An 18,301-nucleotide genomic window follows, 5' to 3' on the forward strand; every position below is an offset into this window, starting at 1 on the left:
AAATATTCCACAAATAAGGGAAGGACTCAAATATACCTGAATAGTTCAGGGTTTTATTTCAAAGTCAGTCTACAGACACCAGTGTTTTGTCTCCTCTTCTGTGTTTAAAAAAAAAAAAAAAGGAGTACACAGCCAGTCTTTTTTCTCCTCTTCAGAGTTTGAGGTTTTCCTTTGTTATAACAGGTAAAAACAGCAATAAAAAGTAAATTCCATTAATGCAACAAACTAGGGCTGGGCGATATGGCAAAAAATCATATCGCGATAACGATATGATAATGTTATCATATTTGTCGATATCGATAATTATCGAAATTGTTATAAGTAAAAAAAATTTAAATTTTTTTTTAGATGACAGATGTATGTTTATTTTGCAGCAATTCTTTGTCGTTGCCGCCATCTTTAGTGTTACATCCCCTCACACTCCAGTTCTCAGGCTGCAGCTGGTTTAAAAGCGAAAGTAAACCGGCTTCTCTGCTGGCTGTGGCTCCAGGGGAGTTGAACAGTTCTGGCTCTGCTAGTTTATTTTAGATCTTTTGGCGCTTTTTTGGTGGACAAACCACTGCACATGTGCACCGTGACTCGTGGCTGGAGTCTAGCTCTGTAGCCTACTGTGTACAGACAGTTTCAAACTGTATTTTAAATTAGAAAGCAAACAAAATAAATGGACAAGAGAAAAATAAATCTCAATTTGGTCAGTATTGTCATTTGGACAAGCAAAGCCATTACTTTAAGTTGCAGGCAAGAAAGACAAGTCTGTCCACTGTCTCTGGTTTTACATTTTTTTCTCTTCTCGATATTCGATATCGATTATTAAAATATATCGCGATATTTATCGTTATATCGCCCAGCCCTACAACAAACTGTGTGCTATAATAAGTATAAAGTATAATAAATAGCTAATTACTTTGGGTATGCAATTGTCAGGCGTTTTATGCTAAATGTGGGGTATGCTTGGGGATAACTATATATAAAATGGTATACATACTAAAATATGTATATACATGTATATGTACACAACATGTATATACACTGTGTTATCTTCATTTTAAGGGTAAATTGGTTTTGCGGCTAAGAGGAATTGTATTTTGTGGGAGGGGGAAAAAATTGCAATTTTGATAGTAAAGGTTGCTGACTCCTGACTTAAGCATAGTATACCACCAGTGATTAATATTTGAGCCAAAACTGATGGATATTCTATTTTGAAATTAGTACAGTTATTGACCCATCATTGGTTACCCTGCATGACAAATGGTCGCCCCAAATGATGAGTGTAGTTAAAAGTCTATTTAAAATGTACACAATGCAGTTTAGACAAAAGAAAACTGAACAATGTTTTTATTACAATCTTTTCAAGTGGTCAACAAAAATATTCTTCAATTCATTCAAATATCACAAAAGTAAAACATGTTAATCTTAACATGCGAGGGCCCACATTTAGGTCAACATTCCCCAAAGATATATCAAACACGAAACAAACTTTGATCAGATTATAATGCAGATGTGCACAGTGCAATCCACTGAAAATGTATTGGTGAAATATGTCACTGTTGATCATGAGCTGGATATATGGTTTCAAGGGATGATAAACCTACTGTAGAATCAAAGTAAATTTTGGGGATTCAAATCCTCATTTAGAGGTAGGGGATCCACCACAGCTTTCCCTGCTGCTCTTCTCTACTTCTACACCAGCCAGAACTGGTGGAGTGTTTTCCATGGATGGTGGTGTCAGGTCCAGCATCGCCTTTTCCATATTTTTCCTTCTCCCTGTAACCTCTGGATGCAGCCTTCTCCCTCTCCGATAGCTCATCTGACTTCACATATGGAATCTTGCCCTGTTGTTTTCTTCTCTGGTAGCTGAAACAATGGTGTATAATGCCATACTGATTCTGGTGGGCTAAATTACATACAAACTTAAGTTCAAGATATTACAGAAAAGGTCATTCCTAATCCTACTAACATCATGACAGTTTGAAATACACCAGAGAAAGATATACTGCATGTTACCTAACGTTTTTACCTTTCTCAGCATTGACCCGCTGTCTGTAGTGAGCAGTCTTCTGTTTGCTTGTTTGTGCCATCTAGAAAATAGGTTAAACTAGTTAAACATCACTAATACATGTGAATGAATGAAAACTTTATGTAACAGATTGCAGAATGGGTACAATACAGTACGGCTCAATACACACAATTGTTAATGGGATGCAGACCAGAGAAAGACATTTGTCTTGTTTAGGGCTGTCTTAAATGCTTCGAAGCTTCGAACGTTCGATTCGATGGCACAAGCTTCGAACATTAAAAAAAAAATCAAAGTTAAAAAAAAAAAAAAAAAATAATAATTTTCTTCAACTTTTATTTTTTATTTTTTTTACTTCGATTTGTAGGTGTGTGTGTGTGTGTGTGAACTACCCATCCCAGTTAGGACAGCCGAATCCCGTCCAATCTTTCGCCGTCGACTAAAGACTCACTTCTTCAACCATTATCTGAAATGATAAAAAAAAAAAAAATCGAACCGTGACTAACCTTACTGTCATGCACTTGTCCTAATAAACTAACCTACACTGTAACACGCAACACTTTGATGAACATTGTTACTCAGCTGATAGAGTTGTACCCTTCTTGCTGTCTTGTCGTACAGAACTTGTAAGTCGCTTTGGATAAAAGCGTCAGCTAAATGACTAAATGTAAGTGTGTGTGTGTGTGTGTGTGTGTGTGTGTGTGTGTGTGTGTGTGTGTGTGTGTGTGTGTGTGTGTGTGTGTGTGTAGGTGTGTGTGTGTGTGTGTGTGTGCGCGCACCTTGTAGAATTCCACACATAAGAAAGAAAGATACTGGGATGAATAAACAAAATAGGAAATAAAATGTAGAAATGCATGCAATACATAAATAAATATGAATCTCCATATATGAAATATAACATTTAGATAAGGTGCTACTGAGATGTTTTGGTGAGTTCTTTGTTTTTTTGTGGAAGTTGCCCTTCTTAAAAATGCATGAACATTCACTGATAATTGGTCTGTAGTGGAGTCTACAAGGTCAACATTGCCGGACCATGTAGAATCTGGACCTTGTAGACTGACATAATTCTGTGCATAGTTTAGTCTACACAGGCCATATTTCAAATAATCAAAATCTTACTTCATTCATCTTAAACATTCTTGATTTGGGGGATTGGTAGTTCCCATGAAATCTGAAGTTGTTCAAACGACAACAGCGATCCACCTTGAATTAAATCACACAGTGAAACCTTGTTGGATGCGTCAGTCACGAAAGGGGCTACTTAATTAATTAATCCAACCCACTTTATTTATAGAGCACATTTAAAAACAACAACGTTTACGAAAGTGCTGTACAAGTCCCACAACATAAGATAAAAAAAAAAATTTAAAAAAACGTTTTTATTTTTATTTTTATTTTTTTTCCGAAGCTTCGAATTAAAATCGAAGCTCGGCCCCGAAGCTTCGATTGCCAAAAAAAGCTTCGAAGGTCAGCCCTAGTCTTGTTTAAACTTTACATCAGGGTCCCCCATTTTCAATTCATAGTGTACAATTACCTAAATGGAATGTCATGCTATACCGTTTTTTAAATGTTCTCATAAGATTGTACAATACTGGGGCGGCTTGGTGGTGCAGTGGGCAAGGCGCTCGCCACCAATGCAGGAGATGCTGGGTTCGAGCCCAGCTCTCCGCATTGCTATCAGCTTGGCTGGTCATTCATACTAATACATTTGGCAGTATTAGGGGGTGGGAAGCTGATGGGTGGGGATCGGACGCTGTGGACAGCGACTCCTACAGGTCGGTTGGTGCGCCTGCGCAGCAGAATCAGGAAGCGGCGGGGGCGGCATGCCCTCCCACGCAGACCCCCGACACTGAGAGATCGCGCTGTGCAGGTGAAAAGATGTGACGGCTGCTTCCTCGAGTACCGGAGGGGCCACGTGATGTAAGGCTTAGTCCACATTGCAGCCGGCTTGTGGGAGGCATGGCCTAACAGCGTTCGAGACAGGAGAGGGTAGAATTGGAAGATACGAAATTGGGATGGGAGAAAAATAGAAAATGGGAGAAAAAGTAGATAAAAAAATATATATATATTGTACAATACTCAAAAAGAAACGTTAATTCCTAAATAGGAATGAAAAATGACAGACATGTTGAAAAATATATGTTAAAGTATACAAAGAGTTATGCTAAAACAAAGAACTTTATGTATATAAATCATGAATAAAATATAAATATACAGAAACTACAAATACAGGACATATATCTATCATGTAAAACACTCAGCAGTGGTCGCCCCACATGATACTCGGTCACCCAGATGATGTTTTCCAGTTCAGTAAAATATTATAGGCTAACCGTTAGCTACAGAAACCAAACTAGCTAGCTCTTACCACATGTCACTCAGGGTTTCCGTTAGAAAATATTGGTGCCGGTCTCAGTGTCCTGGAACATTTCAATCTCCCGGACAAATGGGAGAAATTCCGGTCAGAGTTTATTGAGCTTAAAAACAATTGATAGGCAGGCTATATAAAGAATGACATCCTCAAGGCATGTCCATTTATAATATTTTAACTTAAAACTAGGCTACTTTTGCGTATGCATTATATTCCAAATAAAATAAGTCCTGTCGATAGACTCACGTGCTGCTGCTGACTTGAAATCAAATAGGCGAATTTCCATCTGTGGGCAGTCGGCCCGACATTAAACAGCAGTCTGTTATAATCACATTTTTATGAGCTAACGAATTCCGTTATATTGGACATTTGTATTAATTATATCAAGCGAAGAACTGAGAAATTTGGCACTACTGAGAGAGAGAGACGGCAACATTATCATGTAAATGCGTGTGTGCTTCCCAGCACGCCGGTCGAGGTTGTGTGTGTGTAAATGCGTGTGTGCTTCCCCGCGCGCCGGTCGAGGTTGTGTGTGTGTGTGTGTGTAAATGCACGTGTGCTTCCCCGTGTGCCGGTCGAGGTTGTGTGTGTGTGTAAATGCGTGTGTGCTTCCCTGCGTGCCGGTCGAGGTTGTGTGTGTGTAAATGCGTGTGTGCTTCCCTGCGCGCCGGTCGAGGTTGTGTGTGTGTGTGTGTGTAAATGCGTGTGTGCTTCCCTGCGCGCCGGTCGAGGTTGTGTGTGTAAATGCGTGTGCTTCCAGACAGAAGCTCCTGTCCCTCTCTCCCCCTCTCTCGCTCGTTCTCTGCCTCTCTCTGTCAAAACCCGCTTGAGGAAGTGTCGGGTATTTCCCCTCGCTCTGTTGTTGAGCGAATGGTTGCGCTACAAACATAGAGGGGGCGTTACTACAGATCAGCTCCTTGCTATGTAGCCAAGCGAGTCAAATCAGAATGACCTAGTTCACTGGGGGAGGAGATTGTCTCAACTGAATTAGAGCAATCCGCCAAAATGAAGATTAGAGAAACAGACCCATTGATACAAACCCCCATTGCTATAAAACAATGCTAAACACAGGAAAAGGCCATTTATAAGACATGGGACCTTTAAATAGATTTAAAGTGGTTTTAAGCCGGTTGTCCAAATAGAAGTCAATGCTGGACGGTCGCCCCACATGGACTTTTGACACTTCAGATAGCAGAAAAATGACCAATAACTAAAATGTTTGGATGAGTTAGAGTTGGTATGTATATGAGGAAGGTATTAGATAGGGATGTCCCGATCACATTTTCTTGCTCCCGATCATGTGATTTTGAGTATCTACCGATACCAATCTTTCCCGATCCGATCTTTCACATTAGTAACTGATGTAAAAAAAATATATATTTTTATATTTTTCTCCCATCTCAATTTCGCCTCGCCAATTCTTCCTTCAATTCTCCCCTCCCCTGTCTTGAACGTTGCTAGACTATGCCTCCCACTGGTCGGCTGCAGTGAGGACCAAGCCTTGCATCATGTGTCCCCTCCGGTACACTAGGAGGCAGCTGTCGCATCTTTTCACCTGAACAGCGCAATCTCTCAGTGGCAAGGAGTAACGCATGGGAGGCTCACGCTGCCCCTGATACTTCCTGATTCTGCTGTACAGGCGCACCAACCGACCTGTAGGAGTCGCTGTCCACAACGTCCAATCCCCACCCACTAGCTTTCCCACCCCTAACACCGGTTCCTGATAGGCAGCGAGCGAGCGAACTGGAGACGAAATCACGCGCGACACTGTCCTGATATGACGCGGCGCTTGTCCGATTGTGTCTGTGTGTGTGTATTTACCTGGAAGCACAGGGGCAAAGCAGCCTGCGATTCTCGACCAATAAAAAGTGTTTAGGGGCGGGACTCGGCCGCGTAATCGCTCAACTAGAGACACAGCGAGCGAATATTTGAGGGGGGAGTGACATCGCCGCTCAGTTCGCTGTCGCTCGCGGTAGGTCAGGATAGTCTGATTGAAACTAATAAATTTTTATCATTTTCGCAATCACGCTCGCTCGCGTCGCTCCCTGTCAGGAACCGGTGTAACACTGCCAATTGTGTTAGTATGAACGACCAGCCAAGCCAGTAGCAACGCCGAGAGCTGGGCTCGAACCCAGCATCTCCTGCGTTAGTGGCGAGCGCCTTGCCATTAGTAACTGATTTGACGCATTTTTGTCAGAAACTGGCGAAGCGAGACTGTTGCCTCAATAGTCCCTCGAGGCGCTCGAGGTGGCTCAAGCGCCGCGCCGGTGGCTCACATTACATTCACCCTGAATGTTGACGTTATCCAGGTGAAAAGTTAACTTCATTCAAGCGAGGCATTGCAACCGGAGTAATCTAAAAACTCCGCCTCCAACCTGCTGCTTCATGAGAGCAATGGCGCCATCGTCTGTAAAAATCAGGTGACTGCAAGTTCTGCAACTAATGGATGTCCCTCATCCTTGACATAAATCATTTGATGTATAATTAAATCAAAGGAAATGCGTTTGTTTTGGCAAAATTCTTCTGCTCTGTGTGATAATAAATAAATAAAAAAAAAGCAAAAAAATTAAAAAAATCCTGATCGTATCGGGACATCCCTAGTATTAGAGATACATGTTATATTTTATGAATTGTAGTGTTTTTTTTAAGGTAAAATTCAGTTGGACAGGAAAAATAGATGTCACGTCATTGACCCTGGCGTAGGCGGTGTAGAGAGGATGGTGTTGCATGTTGGCGTAGGGCAGGCGGTGTAGAGAGGATGGTGTTGGCGTAGGCGGTGTAGAGAGGATGGTGTTGCATGTTGGCGTAGGGCAGGCGGTGTAGAGAGGATGGTGTTGCATGTTGGCGTAGGGCAGGCGGTGTAGAGAGGATGGTGCTGCATGTTGGCGTAGGGCAGGCGGTGTAGAGAGGATGGTGCTGCATGTTGGCGTAGGGCAGGCGGTGTAGAGAGGATGGTGTTGCATGTTGGCGTAGGGCAGGCGGTGTAGAGAGGATGGTGTTGCATGTTGGCGTAGGGCAGGCGGTGTAGAGAGGATGGTGTTGCATGTTGGCGTAGGGCAGGCGGTGTAGAGAGGATGGTGTTGCATGTTGGCGTAGGGCAGGCGGTGTAGAGAGGATGGTGCTGCATTGTACACATATTTGTCCTCCATTGCTGTGACTTCAGGATGTGTGTCAGTCACCACTGCTGTGATGCAGAGTCCCTGCCCCTGGCTCTCATTGAGATTGATGCTTCTTCACCACCAGACACTGGCCGGTTCCATCCTCACTGCTTTGCAAAAACAAAGAGAGGATCATTTGTAGTAGATAGATGGGCGGGTTAAGGGTCCAGGCCGGGTTGTCGCAATGTTCATAATAAACAGCTTGAAACACTAACGGCTTTGTCACTTTTGTGTAAAGCTTCCATTATTCCTACCCGCCGGTGGACATTTAGTGGCGCCTCCGCTCCAGTACCATCTGTTGGCAACATTGTCTGTGTTGTTCTTCCTTGTACAAAGCAACAAAAATATAAGCGTATTATACATAACGTTATAAATAATACATTATATGGGTAATATTATTATGTCATAATACCAGCATTCTAATGTTCTGTTGGGTGCCAGATTTAGGGCCAGTTGGAGCCTCTGGGATATGCAACATATCTACGCCGTATGAGCTTTTGATGAAGGAATGCCTGCTTTACTAAATTAAAGAACACACTTCAGAGAATTTTGGATTTCTCCAAATGTGTGCATTCGTTTATTTGCTGTTCGTCTCCAAATAGTATCCATAGATGATGGGCCTACTTTCCAGGGCTCATCATGGCAAGTCAAGTATTAAAATGCTCACCATGGTAAACAAAAGAGAATTTGCCAGTGGAGTGTCCCTTGAAAATATTGAGTTCAGGATGAATAAATATTGTGAACAAAGGATGTATTCTTCCTGCCTTCGCTCTTCTTTTTACAGTATATCGATCCAGACATAACTGCAGCAGTTTTTTAGGAGGCTGCTTAACGATGATTGATGGGGCTAATAATGGCTAATGTTATGGGAATATCCATAATTATAACCCCCTCTGGTTATTAATTGCACATTAGGCATTCATGGCTATCTGAAACCTTTAGAAAAACGAATGCATCATATTTCTGCCGTGATGGAACTCCTGGGCTGTATTGCCTTTTGTCTGGTGCCCTGCTGTGGCTAACCTACCTAACGCCTGGTGCCCTGCTGTGGCTAACCTACCTAACCTACCTAACGCCTGGTCCCCATATCAAGAACTGCAGCCTTGATGATGCATAGCGTTGCCTAACAGGCTCAGATTTAATGTAGTTTTAGGGTTATATATTCCAATACCACACACACACATTAACACAGTGGTTCTCAAACCTTTTCTGTCGGGGCGGGGGCCCCCCTCGCCCTCAACAAAATAGTCAAGTTAAAATGTATTGATATACAATATCGTGAGCTCTCAAATTGTGTAACCACTTAACAATAACATTCTCAGTAGTAACAACCAAAACCAGAGGAAAAAAAATTGAAATTGTGCAATCCCTGCTATATATATGCATAACAATACAGTTCAATAGACACTCGGACTGTCGAGCGAGATGAGATTTGTCGTACAGTACTCTTGATTTTTTTATTTCTTTTTTTGACGTTACTGTCACACTATTTTTTTTTCCGAATTGCATCACGATTAATGATTAATTTACCAGAAAAAACAACAATAGTTGATTACATTTGCATTTGAATGTTTTTCAAGTCCGGCACTACTATCCTTAGGTCACATGGGTAGTTGCCTCTCTGGCACCATCGCACCTACTGAATAAGAGAGAGGAAGTTCAGCGGTGTAACAGTTAATAGCGTCCCCTCTCAATACACTACAGTACTACACAGTGTAGGTGCCGGTAAAAACAAGGGGAAATATATTTTCTTAAACTATTCTATTTAAAAAAAATTATAATAATAATATTTAACGAATATTCAAAAATCGAAAGATATTGATGGCTATATTAATACCGTAACATTATTTAATTTCGTGCAAGGGCAGACACGTGTGTTCCCTCATGTTCAGTACTTAAGCTGCATAAAGAGACATCAACCTTGATGACTTGGACTCGGACTAGGTTAATGGGAACTCGACTCGGACTCGACTCTGGCTCTTCTTTGGTGACTTGGACTCGAGACTCGACTCTGACTCAAGATTTATATATATTATGCATCAAAAGCTCTGGTATCTGACTACACTATGTTGATGCAACGTTAGCTATAACAGTAGAGCCTACACAATCAATGCAATATTATAACCCTCAGATCACGTTAGCTAACTTTAATTAAGCACACACTGAAAAGCGGTAGCTGACTACACTACATTGATGTTAGCTATAACATTAGAACCTACATAATCAATGGAATATTACTGTACGTGTTTTTAAAGTGAAAATTCCCAAAATATATTCTGCAAACTAATATTCCACCCCGGCACAAACAAAAAATTTGGTTGAATGGTGGAATCTCTGGAGAACACAAATTAACGTTCAGATATATGGCAACAACAAGCACACTATTGGGCCATAGTTCTAAACGGAAGTGGTTGTTTTGAGGCTGTGTAGTAGGCTATCGCCCTCTTGTGTTGAAAAAGGTGTAACTTTACAGTCTCCTGAATCTATTTCAATGCACAATGATGGGAAATGAATTAAAATGAAATAATTGTGGCGGCTAAGTGGCGCAGTGGGCAAGGCGCTCGCCACTAATGCAGGAGATGCTGGGTTCGAGCCCAGCTCTCTGCGTTGCTACCAGCTTGGCTGGTCGCTCATACTAACACAATTGGCAGTGTTAGGGGTGGGAAAGCTGGTGGGTGGGTCCTGGTCGTTGTAAACAGCGATTCCTACAGTTTGGTCGGGGCGCCTGCTCAGCGAGGAAAGGATCTAAGGGGGGTAGTGTGATCCTTCCACACGTTACACCCTCTCAGTGAGAGTCCGTGCTGCCAGGTGAAAAGAAGCGGTTGATTGGCTACACATGTGTCGGAGGAAGCATGTGATAGCCTCCACTCTCCCAGACCGACCGTAGGGGGTAGGTGCGCATCGACCAGGAAGGGGATTGGGAATTGGCATAACGACTAACATTGGGATGGGAGAAAAATTGAGGAAAAAGGAGGGGGAAAAAGATCAAATTATTATAATTTTTTTAATGAAATTGTCTTTGGCCTGCTGTCGGCCTATATTATGCGCCATGCCATCCAAATCGGCTCTGTAGTTTACGAGATGAGCTGCGGACGGATGGAATCACGAACAGACGGACACGGCCCAAAGTATTTCCTCCGCCTGGTGGAGATAAGAAATCCCCGGAGAGACCTTGCTTAAGCCAGACAGAACGGTACCAGAAATACATCACCCAATCCAAATCCCATCTGAGATGCGCTACCTACCACTGCATTTCATGTTCCCTGGAGATTAGCATCAGCGCAGCCCTGTGAATCCAAGGTAATGCTGCAGATTGTTTGCCATGGAAAAAAACCCCGGCAGATTAAAGAGGAATGTCATAGCAGACGGTTGTTGTTTTTGACCACGTAATGCATTCAGAATGTCTAGGTCACCGGCTGACCTGCTTTGCCTTTTAACACCGGGTTGGCTCGCATTGTAAGGTGCTTTCGTCTGTGTAAACGAAAATTTTGACTGACTGACTTTATTGCATTGTGTCTGATGGGATTTATTTCATTTACAGTATGCCATTTAAGGTACGCCATTCATTCAGAACTCCTAGGCTATTCTATGTCTAGAATATCTATTTACCATACCAAGACACAGGATCCCATCCACTATAAGCACAGGGAATACCAGCTAGCTAGTCTGTGTATTGTGTGTGTGTGTGTGAGCACTGGTAAGCGGTCCTAGTGTCCGGTAATGTGTTCACTGTTGCAGGTTCACCTGTTAACGGTGAAGCCTCATCACCACCCCCGGCCATGAACGACAACCGGCCAGCCGGCGACAACCTGGATACCGTGCTGTTCCAACTCCGCCAGGTCACCAGGGAGCGGGACGAGCTACGCAAGCGCCTGGCACTCGCATCACCTGGCACCACCTTCGACGACTGCAGGTACAAACCCTGCTTCGCCTGCCAAGCTCTTGTCAGGCCGTGACGCAGCTGATGTCTACGGAGCCGTCTGCCGTGATTCTCTGAGCTCTTGTCCAAAGGGAATCCATAAGAGGCCTATTGATTTATACCTCATGCTTATTAATGTCGAGGTGGGCAAGGTTTTACGACCAGTAATGTTTACTCTTGAGCTTGATAAGGTGAGCGTCCTCTCCCGGGGATATTGGTAGCCTCAGTTCCGAGTGCCATGTCTTTATCTAATAATTCCCCCCTGGCAGGGATAATGTTGACCTTACATGGAAGAGGTACAGAGGGAGGGAGAGGGACAGACGGGACAGTGACAAAGCTGAGGGCATTTTTATTTCAGTGTCATCCTGTTAACAAACACGTCATACAAAGAAGTTGTTATGAAGGCTGCACGGCACATCATCGTATACACTTGATGCCAGGCTCTGGACATGCATTTTACCATAATCAAATGCTGTCACCTTGATGTCTTATGAATTGTAAAGTGAAGTGTTGGAATACCTCTCTCCTGCTCCGGTATTCCAACAGCCATCAGACTTTATAATGCATCACTGTGACTTTATAATGCATTACTGTGCCTCACTGCATCACTGAGCGCAGGGTGACAGTACTATATTCCTGGGCCCTCATTTATCAATAATGCGTAAAAAGTGTTCTATTTTTGTTCCTAAGCACAGAATTTAGAATGTCTCTACGCACAGAAAAATCGAGATTTATCAAACGTGCGTACACAGGTCCTACGCACACCTGCAAGTACTCCGTGTTGATAAATGCCACTTGTTCTATGCTCCCCGCTCGTGCACGATTTTAAGTATTTGCATACAGAACCGCCTCTAATGAACCATATATGGTAATGAAATACCCCCATGGAATGTAGAATAATGGACTAAGCGGACTTGAAACTTCACTGAGAGCGAGTCCTCCGTGATCAATCTCACTCCCAGTGAAGTTTCAACGGAGTTGTCATCTATTTTAACCAACAAATTGAAGCTAGAAAGCATTTCGTTGTGACCAATCTTATTAGGAAACATGACACACAAAATAATAGTATTTCACTTTTTATTTTAAACAATATTTAATGGGCGGTTAGGTGGCGTAGCGGAGATTGCGTTCGTCACCAACCCCGGAGCTGTGAGCTGGATTCGCCTGTTCGAATCCAGCTCACAGCTACGGGGTTGTCACCAGCTTGGCTGGCCGTTCACACTAATACAATTGGCTGTATTAGAGGGTGGGAGAAGCTGGCGGGTGGGTCCGGGTCGTTGTAAACAGCGACTCCTACAGTTCGGTCGGGGCGCCTGCTAAGCGCGGATAGGACTTGAGGGGGATAGTGTGATCCTTCCACACGCTACGCCCTCTCAGGGAGGATCCGCGCTGCCAGGTGAAAAGAAGCGGTTGATTGGCTGGACGTGTGTCGGAGGAAGCACGTGATAGCCTCCACTCTCCCAGATGATCTGACTGTGGGGGGTAAGTGCGCAGCGACCAGGAAGGGGATTGGGAATTGGCATACGACTAACATTGGGATGGGAGAAAATCGGAGGAAAATGGAGGGGGAAAAAGATAAAATAAATAAATATTTAATTGCGTTTGGAGGTGGGTGTTCTGTGTCTGCCCCCCCCCCCCCCCCCCATGCCAAACAAACAGGCCAACTGCGCTCTAAAGGGCGCTTGTTCGCGTGTGAGCATTGCACTCCTGTTGGGTCGTTCGTTGGACTGGTCAGAGTCATTAACTATGGCTTCAGTGGATAACCCCAATCGCCTGCATTTAAGCGATATTTTAATTACAGATACCCAGTAATAACAATACAATTTAATTCAATGCAATGCGTGCCTTCCTCCCGGTCACCAGCAACGACATGTATCAGCCAAATGCGCATCGCAACATTGACTGAGTGGAATCCCTTTCTATTCACATAACTGAATTTGTGATCGAGCTTTGACAGCTACATGGGTGGTACAGTAACAGTCTATTGCTCGATCCATCTCCAATATATCACGATGGACCGTGCCGGTGGCCAAAGACCTGAGGGTGGAGAGGACTTGAATGTGCATGGGGATGGCATTTGTGCGTTTTGTTCCACGCTCCAATTTGGGTCCCAAATTGCGGTACAAATCAAGGACAATGTGTCTCGGGTAGCGGACTCTAGTTAATATTATGTTCTCTCTGCAAATAGACTGCCCTATCTGAAAACAGCTCCCCGCGGATCGCAGTCAGCGCACCCCGTAGTATTCCGATAACGCTATATAGATAAACCATGCTGCATTCATTCGGAAAGAAAGACCTATTCCATTTATGGGTTTGACAATAATTACACTACTGTCGCTATTTTACAATTAACTATAATGAATTATGGGTCATACAGAACACGTCAGTGGTGAAACTAATGCATGAAAGGCCGTCTCATGTTTGTTGCAGTATTCATATTCTACCGCTTGGTGACATGTATGCACGGTCTGAGCTGCGACAATACACAGAAGGTTAACCCTTTCACGACCGTCGGTTGTGTGATAGTAAAGGGTTAACCCTCCGTCGTGTGGCAGTGAAAGGGTTAACAGTTATACAGTAAAGTACTGCACCTTTATTTTTTACAAGCAAGAACAAGAGCTAAGAATAAATGTAAAGTGCACACTAAAGAATTAAAACAAATAAACAACTTAGCTAACACACAATAATAATAATAATAATAACAATAACAAACAATAAAATAATGTGCCAATTTGCTTTCATAGAAAATTAAGAAGAAATGTAAAGTGCACACTAAAGAATTAAAACAAACAACTTCGCTAACAATCAATAATAATAATAATAATAACAAACAATAAAATAACGTGCAAATTTGCTTTAAAAGAATATTATGTATTGTAAAATATGTTACACATATATAATCAAAATATAATATGCTAAATAAACAAACAAATAGGTAAATAAAAATTACAAATTCACTTTGTCTAAAGAACTATTTACATTCCACTCCCTATCATCACACTTCAAGGTTAGCCTGTAGCTCCTACTGGTTTCCATTTACAGTGCAATCCTTCTGGCCTTCCTCGCTGCAAAGTCAATCACATCAAATTTTCCAACTCCTGAGCCAGCTCCTTCCCATCCAAATCAGATTGCTCTCCATGGTTTTAAGGTGTGTACAAGTGCCTCTGCTTGCTTCATCAGCTCTTGGTGTGGCAGGTCTTGGAAGTTGTACAAAATTGCATACCTTTCACCTTGGCATGTTTCTCGTCTTCTTCTTTTCTTCTCTTTTTATACTGGATGGCCGGATGGCTTTTGCCTCTTCATAGTTCTCTAACGTTAGTCTTTCTTTCTTCAACGCTCAATTCTATAAACACTTGACCGATACCCATCAATGCACAACGCTCTAGCATGTTCTGACTGTGAGGCTCAGACCGACCGACCGTTTTAGATTTTTGGCTCATTTTCCCTTATGTTAGAATTTTTCTGTATGTAAAAAATAATGGTTGCAGATATAGAGGGGGGCGCCAAAACTGCGCAGAGCAAAACAAATTTAAATAAAAAAATTAATATTTTTTCTATAGGCAACGGCCTATATCGCCTGTAGGAAGCTCCGCCCCTGCAGACGCAGATCTGTGCAGTTTTTACTACCGCCTTGCCAAGCGTGTTGCATGACGGTTAGAATGTTGTCCGACTTGCTCTGGAAATCTGACTAGGCGAGCCGCGGAAATCTCGCAGGAGCGAGCCACGCACAGTCTTCTGAGCTAGGCACCACAGTACCTCGCCAGCATCTGCTCAACGCAAATGCATGATCGTCTGCGCAGAGCGCCCATTGGCTCAGAAAAGTTGTCACCACCCACAAGGAAGTTATGAGACATTTGATTGATTGATTGAAAACTATATTAACAGATTGCAGAATGGGTACAATGCAGAGTACCGCTCAATACAAACAATTGTTAAGGGGATGCAGACCAGAAAAAGACTTTCGTCTTCTTTACATCAGGGTCCCGTCTTATCAGATAGATTTATTATTATTATTATTGGATACAGGAGTTTGGGTACCAAGAGCTTCTTCAAATAACGTTATCTTATCCATCATTATTCCAAGATAAACTTCATGAACTGACACCAAATTATTTGTATCAGAGTACTGACTTACACATTCCTCATAAATGCTGTCTTAATAACCATCTCTGCAATGGAGTTTATATCAAAATAACAACATCAACCCACGTGAACAAATAGTTGGTGATTGATTCAAGTCGATTCTACAGATGGACTGTTTCTATCATCGGAATTAAAGAATTATAATGATAATAAATATGACAATTACGTTTTGCATTTATAGTCATGACTCAATGAGCAATCTGAGCATTACCGCTCGTATGTACAGTACTTCACTAAGCCGTCTGGCTCACAGTTAACCCAATCGCGCGATATAGTGAAATAGATTAACGAATTCCATATAAATAAATGAAGACTTGATTCACATCAATTTGTGTGAATGAGTGAGTGTTATAGTATGTCTACCTGTTCTCATTATACCCCCCACATAAAATCCAAAGGATAATTAGCTGGCCAAACATTATCAGTGCGCTCTTGAAATTATAATTAGCCGAAATTATAAAATATAGGCTATATCTCGTTGCACACATCTTACATGATAAAGCGTCTGCTGAATAATTGTGTTTTGCCTCAATATATACTGTATATATAATTCTGTTTTGCCTCAATATATACAGTATATATATATATATATATTGATGCAAAACAGAATTATTCATCTGCATGTGTGTGTGTTCCTCGCTACACGGCCCTTGCATTATAATGAGCTGGACAGGTTTGTGTGTGGGAACGTGAACGCGATATCTGCCATACGAGACTAGGCGAGCAGGCTGTAGTCAAATCTGAAGTGTCCGCCTTTTTGACTCCTCCCCCGGCTGTAATCGCCTACTCTCGTCTACTTTCGAGGCGAGCCGAAATTAATATCAAACAAGCCTATTGATAAGTCCCACACTTTGCATAGAAATGATCGTACGCACGGTTTACGCACATATCTGTGCGTTCGCACCATTGATAAATGAGGGCCCTGGACTTTTACTTTTAAACCGACATAGTACAATTCTCCACTTACTGTATATTTCTGTATATTTTTACTGTATATTTTATATTAGAATGTAACATAGGAAATGTATATTCCGGACCGTATTTTATTCTTAGGCTTATTTTTATTCTTACTTGTGACTTTTGTTTTTGTCTACCTAAATGTTTACTGTTAGCGATTTGTAGTGCCAAATTTCCTTCGGGATGAATAAAGTATGTCTATTCTATTCTATCCATCTTCCTTGGTGTCTTGCTGCCCTTGTGTGGGCGAGGTCGCCGGTTAGGTTGTTGATGCATTGCTACCTTGTCTCCTAAAGGCCAAATTCCAAAGCCAGCCACGACTATGAGCGTCTGAAGAGCCAGTGTATGAGAGCCATGGCTGACCTGCAGTCACTCCAGAACCAGCACACCAAGACCCTGAAGCGCTGTGAGGAGGCTGTCAAGGAGGCGGACTTCTACCAGTGAGTGTTGATCATAGATCGATGGACGGACACTTTATTGATCCAGAGGGGAATGACGGAGTCTACACTACAGCAGCGTTAGAAAAATAAAATAGCTGGGTCATTAGCATTAGTAAGGAAATGTGCCAGTAAAATATGTTGACCACATTGGACGCCAGCATCAGGGGGCGCTGATGGCCTTCAGCGCCAGTGCGTTATTCAATGGATATAGTTTTAGAATGCCAAACTTGCGAGTCCTAGAACTATATTTTATATTATAGCTATGGATCTAATAACGCCGTCGACTGTCAGTGAGTTGCTTCTGGTCAACATGCAAAAAACAGATTGTTTCTTCATCCGTACATTTCCGTTTTATACCGTTTTGAATACGAGTATAGTTTGAGTGATTCTGAGTAATTCCAGGAAAAGACGAGAAAAAGGCATTTTAGTGTAATCCAGTTATCACGTTGTAATTTTTCGGCTGATTATCTAATCATCCTGAAATCAACGCAAAATTATTACAAAAAAATATGCCTTCAAAGAAGAAAAGTCCCAACTATCTGGTGACTTTGGAAATATATTGATATACGGTATACATACTGTAACATGACGTGAAATGTTACAACATGCACAACATTTCTATAAAAAAAACAATATTGATATTTTGTATTTTTTTGGTCACAAATAAAGACTTCAGTAAGTAATTATCATACTTCTAAGTACATCATGGAGTGTTTGGGAGATGCTGCATTCTGATGCTATTCGTAGTATTTTAGGTTGTAATATAAATCTGACTTTGCTTACGTTTTACGTCTTTTGTAAACGCCCCCCCCCCCCCCCCCCCGGTCTTTTAATTGGCCAAGTTTGAATTGGCTGTTTTTATTGCATCGTTTTACATGGATATGGACAAAATAATGGCTCGGTGCTGCAATGAAACTAATTGAAAGAACATCCCTTGGAGCAACAGCCTATTCTCCTGTTGAAAGGGAATTAGAATTATGTAGAGATGCATCATGGTTTTAAAACGCTTAGAAACGTGGATTTACGTATATGATCAAATCAATGGGCTTGACGGCTCACAAGCGCAAGCTGCATTTTATGCCGCTTAGAAAATAAAAATGTATTTAGTTAGAAGCTTCCACACCGAGTCGAGGGGGAATGGTGAAAGTCACACTGAACAGCAATCGATCCCTGTATTGGAGATCACACTGAATCTGTTTTGAGTGTGTGTGGATGCATGCCTTACTACTGGCATCAATATACACATCCAGTCCAGTTACTCGACACATGTGGAGCTTAATCCCAAACACTGTCCCCGCA

The 18,301-nt window shown here is 42.2% G+C and overlaps 1 protein-coding gene across 1 annotated transcript in view; it reads left to right on the top strand.

Annotated features, from left to right (window-relative positions):
- The window catches only part of dlg5a (discs, large homolog 5a), a 148,764-nt gene that overhangs the window by 29,811 nt on the left and 100,652 nt on the right, over positions 1 to 18,301 (top strand). Inside the window, exons 3-4 of the mRNA XM_084321008.1 lie at positions 11,282 to 11,456; positions 16,859 to 17,002. Of these exons, the coding sequence (XP_084177134.1) occupies positions 11,282 to 11,456; positions 16,859 to 17,002 (319 nt within the window). The remainder of the gene's footprint in view (positions 1 to 11,281; positions 11,457 to 16,858; positions 17,003 to 18,301) is intronic.

This window comes from Notolepis coatsorum (genome assembly GCF_963971535.1).
Source record: "Notolepis coatsorum genome assembly, chromosome: 9".
NCBI lineage: Eukaryota > Metazoa > Chordata > Actinopteri > Aulopiformes > Paralepididae > Notolepis > Notolepis coatsorum.